At 51.2% G+C, this 8,304-nt stretch overlaps 1 protein-coding gene across 1 annotated transcript in view; it reads left to right on the top strand.

Moving 5' to 3' along the window:
• Positions 1–3,263: 3,263 nt before the first annotated feature.
• NPC1 (NPC intracellular cholesterol transporter 1) overlaps positions 3,264–8,304 on the top strand; it is a 54,680-nt gene continuing 49,639 nt past the window's right edge. Inside the window, exon 1 of the mRNA XM_039522351.1 lies at positions 3,264–3,604. Within this exon, the coding sequence (XP_039378285.1) occupies positions 3,521–3,604 (84 nt within the window). The 5' untranslated portion in view covers positions 3,264–3,520. The remainder of the gene's footprint in view (positions 3,605–8,304) is intronic.

Genomic DNA, 8,304 nt, shown 5'->3' with positions numbered 1-8,304 from the left:
GGACTCTTTGCTGCTTTTACAGATCCAGACTAACACGGCTACCCCTCTGATACTTTACAAATACTCGACAGCTTCCCTAAAAACTCAAAGGCAGGACAGCCTAGAAATGAACAGTTCAGGGATCCAACCCCACAGCCATATCATTCTTTCCGGTTCCTCACCAACCCGCCTGCCCTGCCCCCAAGAATCCTAGCCACATCCCACCTGATCCAGGCCCCCAACTCTTCCTCTGCAGAGCAGCCCTTGCCACAGAGCCAGGACTCAGAAGGGCAGTTTAAATAATTTACAGAGTCAATGTTATAAACATGACACAGGTCTTTGTGATCCCCCAGCTCTCCTCCAGTAACACCCCGTCCGACTCAGCCAGACACCTGGTGTTTGGGGCCAAGCCATTTTGGGGGTAGGAAGCTTGGAAAATGTTCAGAAAGGGAATGATGGATATTTGTGAAATACCTTAATTGCAAAACCCCTTTTCTGAAGGTTACTAAACCTCCCGGACAAATCCTACCTGGCCTAGGAAAGCTCAGGGGATCTGGTAATTTTTTGGAGAAGTTACACGAAAGTTAAAAATGGATCTTAGTTGTAAGTTAGGATCAGTTTGAACTATGGAGTGGCTACCACTGTCCCATTACATCCGGATGAGCGAGCAGCATTGGGCCTGATCTGGTCTGGCTCCCATCCCCTCTCCAAGGGTTGCAGCTATCTGGAGGTGCTGCCTTCCACGCCTTCCTCATTCACACCTCATTCATTCAACAGGGCAATCAATTACAAAGTGGGGGGAAGATCTTATTCTACTTCTAACAAAAAGACATTTTTCTTTTAACTTAATTATACTACCTCAGGGGCCCGCTATAACATATTACCAAGGTTCAATACAAAGTCATATAAAAGTAAAAATGCATAATGCAGAGATTTATCTACAACTGCATTGATTGACTGCTGTGTGCAGTAATACAGTGACCCCTGGGTCTCTGAGTCAGGGCCGGCTCCAGACCCCAGCGCGGCAAGCACGCGCGTGGGGCGGCCCTTTCCCGGGGGGGGCGGCAGGCTGGGCCGGCGGACCTGCCGCAGTCACGCCTGCGGGAGGTCCACCGGAGCCCCGGGACGACCGGACCTCCCGCAGGCATGACTGCGGACGGTTCGCTGGTTGCGCGGCTCGGCTGGACCTCCCGCAGGCATGCCTGCGGCAGCTCCACCGGAGCCGCCGGATCTGCGAACCGTCCGCAGCCGCGGGAGGTCCAGCCGAGCCGCGCAACCAGCGGACCCTCTGCAGTCATGCCCGCGGGAGGTCCGCTGCTCCCGCGGCTCCGGGGCGCCTCCCGCGCATGACTGCTTGGGGCGGCCTAAAAGGTAGAGCTGCCCCTGCTCTGAGTGAGGCTTTATATTTGGGGGGGGGCGAAGGGGCAAGCGGCAAGTCAGAGGTGAGCGGGTGGGCAAGTGGGAGGTGGGCAAAGAGGCAAGCAGTGAGCCAGCAGAGGTTCTAGGGGTGGGCATGGGGGTTTCTGGCAGGGGAGGGAGGAGGTGAAAGGAGGCAAGTGGTGGGTGGGGGACTGACTAGGAGGGATGCAGCAAGCCAGCGGGAGGGCTAGAGGGTGAAGAGGGGTGTGATGATGGGGCCGAGCAGGGAGGGGGTGGGTCCTATTTTACTGCTGCTTTCTGGTCATCCTATGCACACCGTTTCTTTCCCTCTCTACACTACAGGCTTCCACACACGGTCAGTGCCTTCCTAGTGTGCCATACATACAATTGTTTGCTTTAATTGAAAAATTCTTAATAAAGTATCACCCCCATCCCCAACCCCACAACCTTCCTTTTCGGCCCACAGCTGTTTCGGTGGGGTGGAGCAGTGCTGCGGAAGGATGATTTGTTTCCACGGGGCAGGCGGCGCTGGGGGGGTGGGTGTTGTGTTTCAGGGGGTCTGGGGTGGGTAGTGTTTTGGAGGCGCTGGGGGGGGTGGGGTGTTTCAGCCCTCAGCTGTTTTCTTTGGAGTAATATGGCCCTCCCAGCTTTACGAGTTTTGCAGGTCTGACATATCCAGTGTCACAGGTGGAACAGATTGTTTAGCATAAGTAGTTAACACATATTGTAAGAGACCATTTACAGTGAAGTAGCCCATTAACACCACTGTAGTCATAAATTTTAAAAAAGGGGGATTCATGGGTTACAGATTGTTGTAATAAACTTAAATCCATGATTTTTAGTGTCTAGCAGATATGAATTTAAGCTTTCATGTTCATCTTTGGAGTGTTGTGCAGGTTTCCGTTGAGGACTGAGAAGTTAGATTGAGAGTGACAGTAGTCAGTGCATAAATTAAAGGCAGGTCTACACTACAAATTTGTAGCTGCGCTGCTATAGTGCATCCGGTGAAGATGCTCTAAGCCAATGGGAGAGAGCTCTCCCGTTGGCTTAATAACTCTACTTCCACAAAACGTGGCAGCTATGTTGGCTGCAGCTCTCTCATTGACACACCGCTGCCTACATGGGGAGTTAACTTCAGTGTAACTGTGTCACTCAGGGGTGTGGATTTTTCACACCCTTGAGTGACAGTTATACTGAAGTATGTAGTGTAGACCAAGCCTATGTTTGTTCTCACAAATCAGGCAATCAATACAGAGCAGACCACAGTGCAACCTTTGGATCCAAAGAACCCCAAAGCTCAGGGGGGTTTAACCCAGATTTTGAGCTGGCCATTGCAGGGCCCAGCCACAAGACTGGGATCTGTGTTTACCCGCATCTCAGGCATATTTGGGTTTGTGGTTGTGTTCCAGGCCCTCCCTTCAAAACTGCCTCATCTACCACAAAAGCTCTGCTCCTGCCAGGGGGCTAAGGGGCATATTTTGAACAAGCTGCCACCATCCAAACCCTAGGGTATGTCAGGGCCTCCGCTGTGGCAAGCACACCAGCTAGAGTGACCAGATGTCCCGATTTTATAGGGACAGTCCTGATTTTTGGGGTCTTTTTCTTATATAGGCTCCTATTACCCCCCACCCCATCCTGATTTTTCACATTTGTGGTCTGGTCACCCTAGCACCAGCTGGGCAAGCTCCTTTCCCGCCCTCGCCCGCCAAGAGGCCTCTCCCTGGGCAGCCCCTGGCTCGCGCTGCGCGTGAGAGGCCCCGCGGGGAGATCAGCGGCGGGTCAGGCCTCGCCTACGGCTGCGCTCCTCTACCAGGCCCCGGCTCTCGCCGCCCAGCAACAGCGCGCGCGCGGGGTGACAGAGCAGCACTGGGCGGGGAAAGGCCGCGCCCGCAGGTGGCGTGACAGGCCGCGGCGCCTCCCCCAGCGCAGGAAAAGGCGGAGTCGCGGCCCGGCTCGGGACGGGGAGGAGGAGCCGCGGCGGTTGCAGCGGGGGCCGGCAGAAGCGGAGACGCTGTCGCCTTCAGCCACTCGCAGGGAGCCCCGCGGCGCCCGGCACCGCCCCGCGCGGGGAGGAGCGGCCCGGCTGCCCTCTGACGAGCTACGGGAGCGGCCGGCAGCAGCGGTCCCCGCGCCCCCAGGAGAGACACCCCGCCGGGCCGGCATGAGGAGCGAGCGGCGCAGCCCCAGGTGGGGCCTCTGCGGCCTGAGCCTGCTCGCCTGGCTGCTGGTGCTGCCCCCGGTGCAGGTGAGCGAGGGGCTTCTTCCCGGCCAAGGCGGCTTCTTCCTGGGCGGGGGAGGAAGGGCGGCGCGGCCCAGGGCTCCGGGCTCCCCTCTGCCCTGGGGCCCGTCCTCTGCCCTGGGGCCCGTCCTCTGCTGTAGTCTCGCCGGCATCATACCCCGCCCCCCAGTCTGCGAGACGGAGCCAGGGGCTAGGAAAGCCCCCAGGGTGGAAGCAGTTGGACGTGGGTAGGGTGACCAGACAGCACATGTGAATAATTGGGACAGCGGTGGGGGTAATAGGAACCTATATAAGAAAAAGACTCCAAAATCATGACTATCCCTATAAAATCGGGACATCTGGTCACCCTAGATGTGGGCCAGGTGGGGCTGTTAAGATGGGAGCTGTTGGCTGTTGTGCTTCTGCTTGCGTGACACCCCCGTCCTCCCATCATCCCGTAACAGGGCCGAGCCTGCGGTTGTGGCTCTGGTGGGCTTTCTGCTCCCACAAGTGCAGCTCTCTGGGCAGTAGGGAAGTAACAGTAATTGTTGTTCTTTGGACAACGCTGGGGCTCGGCTGCGGTTTCAATGGGTGATGCCGGGCCACATGTTGGTGGAATGGGGCTCGGGTTAGGCAGGAGACGTGACTTCACTTGGGATGAGAGACCTGATGATTTTCATCTGAGGTCTTGTTGGAACAAATTATTTCTTTTCTTCTCCCAGCCCCTCAAAAATCTGCATGTCTGGAAACGGAGATCTGATGACTGAACTAGTTTTTTGTAAAAAAAATCATTTTTATTTAAAAGGCATTGCTAAATTAAAAGTTGACACTTTTGTTCCCCTGCTAATTTTTTGTGGTTTTATAGTCACGTTTTCCCTCCGTTGCTAAGAGTTTCTTTTACTTGTTGCTGTGTGGAAGTCTCACAACAGGAGAAGCTGACTCGCCATACTAGGAGAACACTGAAACTGACTATGCTCCAAGCTTGCCCTGCAAACATTTATGCACTATTAGTCCTATTGATTTAATTGGACTTGACTGCTGCTTTAATGTTTTGGGCCCTTGTTCTGCAAACACTTTATACCCACCCCCTATCTGACCCCTCTCATTTTCTGCCCCCCTGAATGCCACCCTCAGAACCTCTTACCCATCCACCCCCTCTCCTTGTCCCCTGACCACCTCCTGGGACCCTACCCCCATTCCACCCCCACATCCCTTGACCGCCCTGACCCCTATCCACACCCCCACATCATGACAGGCCCCCCGGGACCCCACTCCCATCCAATCCCCTGTCCCTTGCCCCCCCTGAATCATCTGCTCCATCCAACTGTCCCCTGACTGCCCCCAGAACCCCTGGCCCCCTTACCATGCTGCTCAGAGCAGCATATCTGGAGCCGCGCCTCCCGGCAAGAGCCAAGCACACTACCATGCTACCCAGAGTGTTGCCTGCATGGCTGCAGGGAGGGCCGGGGTCTAGCTGCCCAGCCAGGAGCTATGGGGCTGGGCAGGACAGTTCCGTGGGCCGTAGTTTGCTCACCTTTGTACTAGCACTTAGTACTTAAACTTCTTTGGTTCTTAAACTTCATTGCACTGTGACTGCCTTCTGACAACAAAAATTACTACGGGGCCCCAGGAGGGGGGACTGAAGCCTGAGCCCTGCCACCCCAGGTCGGGGGTGAGGGTCAGGACAAAGCCAAAGCCCAACCCCACCACTTCAGCCCAAGGCAGGGGGCTTGTAACCTGAGCTACACTGCCCCAGGCTGAAGCCAGCCCTGGTGACCCCCATTAAAACAGGGTCATGACCCTCTTTGGAGTCACAACCCACAGTTTGAGAACCACTGTAATAATATATAATACCTAGCACTTTTCATAAGTAGATTTCAAAGTGCTTCACAGTTATTTATATATTTATCCTCAACATACCTGTGAGGTAGGGAAGTATCTTAATTTTTACTGAGGCACAGAAAGGCTAAGTGACTTGCCTGAGGTTACACAAGAAGTATGTGGTGGAGCAGGGTATTGACCCTCTAGATCTTATAGGTCCTAAGCTATTGCCCTAATCATTGGACCATCTTTTCTCTCTTGGTGTGTGTGTGTTTATATTAGTGGGTCTCAAACTTTTTTACTGGAGACCCCTTTCACATCACAAGCCTCTGAGTGCGACACCCCCCCCAATAAATTAAACATACTTTTAAATATATTTAACACCATTATAAATGCTGGAGGCAAAGCGGGGTTTGGGGTGGAGGTTGAGAGCTCACGACCCCCCATGTAATGACCTCGTGACCCCCTGAGGGGTCCCGACTCCCAGTTTGAGAACCCTTGGTTTATATCTATCTCTTGATAATTCATTCTACCAATGTAAAACTTCTATATGGGGGTCCACTGTGAACTTCTTAAACTGAACAATCTCTTGGGGAGCCTGCGGCAAAATTTGGCAGGGGTACAGTGTAATTAAGTTAGAATAATATCTGTGTAAAAAGTGCATACAAATATACTATTTTACACTTAAGGGCTCTTTCATTTTATAATAAAAAAGGATATGATCATTCACATCATGTAATGTGTCATGGTACAAATGTAGGTTAGAGATCCTCTATGAAACACAGCACAGATGCTGTAAGATGAAGCTTTAAACAATGCAAGAAAAAATTATTTTAATGGCCTCTGTAACCTAAGATTCATTATACAGTTCAGACCTGTTTACACACGGATGTCGGGAGTCAAGCTGTCACGACCGCAGGTTAACGGACCACGGGTTAAGAGGGCCATGCTGAAATATCTTAAAATATCTATACTGTATATACTTGTATAATTATCTAGGATTACATATGTATTCACAGTGTCCCAAGTACTGCAGGCCTGTCCGCTAACAGCGCTTTGCAAGAATGTAAATTCAAACGTGTAATCTAATAAAAACATTATTATTACTACACAGGATCAAAGTAACTCAGGACACTTACCGGGGTGGGAGTGGCTTGACCTCAGGAAGGGGAAGGGCCTCTGGTGGAAGGGGCAGGGCTAGGAGTCAGTATCCCCCAGCCAGCCCTTCCAGGCTGCCTGGTCTGCACCGCCCGGGGTTCCCATGGCGATTTCAAGGGCCCGGGAATTCCCTCCCCCGGTGGCGGCCCAGAGCTGCCATGGCGAAGGACCATCCTTAAAGCTCTGCCATGGCAGTGCTTTAATGGCCCTACCCTTTTTGCCTCCCCTGTCAGTGGCCCTGCTGGTAGGGTCCCTACCAGTGGGGCTGCCGACCGGGGAGAGGGGAGGTCCTTAAAGCGTTGCCACAGCAAAGGAACATCCTTAAAGCGCAGCAGTGCTTTAACATTGCTACCCCTTCTCTCTCTCCTCCCCCTCCCCGCCGTCAGCGGTAAAGACATACAACACGTTTCCGCTCTGCACTTCGTGTTGATTTCAGTATTAGTGAGCAAATCTGTAGTGCTACATAGCAAATGCCTGTATCGAGTGTTAAATAGGTAGCACTGGGAGGCATGGCGGTACTGCATGTTAAGTGGGTTTGTGCGTAAATGGGTCTGTAGTGTATATTATTTCACTTCTAAACTAACTTAGGGTAGGTCTTTAAAATGCTGCAGTGGCGCAGCTGCACCATTGAGGCACTTAAGTGAAGACGTTTCTGTGCCAATGACAGGGAAAAGTTAAGCCATGAGAGGTAGTACCTGTGTTGGGGGGAGAACCCCTCCCATTGACGGATAGGTTGGTATAACTATGTTGCTCAGGGGTGTGGATGTGGCTATAGTCCTTAAGCCAGGAGGTATTAGGAATGCCTTTTTTTTTTTTTTCCCCCAAGCCTTGCCCAGCTCTAATAAAAGAGGAGATATGTTAATTGCAGGCCTTTCACTCAGAATGAACAACCCAGATGGATAGATGTGCTCCGTAATCAAGGTTGTTTGTTAATATTGTATGCTTTCCTTTGGTTTTGTAAAAAAGGGTCTATTTTGCCTTCCTTTTAGCAGATTGCAGCCATCTTTAGTTGCGGTCTGTATATGAAGGTATAAACTTAATGCTTTTCAGGAAATGGTTTTTGAGGATGGTGGCAGTCCTTTTTTTATTAATGGTATATGGTTTTTACTTACATGGAAGTGTGAAGAGGAAGCAGAATAAATATTTAGCTCTTTGAATAAATGGTTTGCATTTCTGTCTTCCCAACACAATTATTTAATAAAGATTTCTGTAACCTTGGGATCTATTGGTTTAGTGTTTCATATCACAACTGAGTTGAGACCTGTTCTCCAGTTCCTGCTCATCCACAGACTTGCTTTGTTACCTTGGACAAGTCACTTAACCTCTACCTCAGTTTCTCCAGCTGTAAAATGGAGACATAACTTTACAAAGAGGGGTAAGTAATTTGAGATGCTTGGATGAAAAGCTCTATATAATGTGAAAGTAATTCCTAAAGTAGTTGTCAAAACATATTGTTCAAAATGGGCGTAAAAACAAAGGGAGTCACTGAAGAGACAAATGTTTCCAGAACTAAACAGTAAGAGCAGGTGCTACTTCTCTATACTAAGGTTCTGATTTGGGTTTTGCAGTGTTCTGATGGAAGGTGGAGAGAAGGATTTTTATAAGGCAAGGGGCGATGTATAAATTGTGTTTGGGAAAGTTAATGCCTCATAGATATGGTTACAGCCTGCCAAACTGCAATCTTTCCTACTTATCTCCTGAGAGTGTCCTTCATTCCTGTTGTGCAACAGCCCCACTACTCAAATGCA

The sequence above is a fragment of the Mauremys reevesii genome, linkage group 2 (assembly GCF_016161935.1).
Source record: "Mauremys reevesii isolate NIE-2019 linkage group 2, ASM1616193v1, whole genome shotgun sequence".
In the NCBI taxonomy this organism is placed as follows: domain Eukaryota; kingdom Metazoa; phylum Chordata; order Testudines; family Geoemydidae; genus Mauremys; species Mauremys reevesii.
Note: the sequence above shows the minus strand (reverse complement) of the source record. Positions and strands in the feature narration are given on the sequence as shown.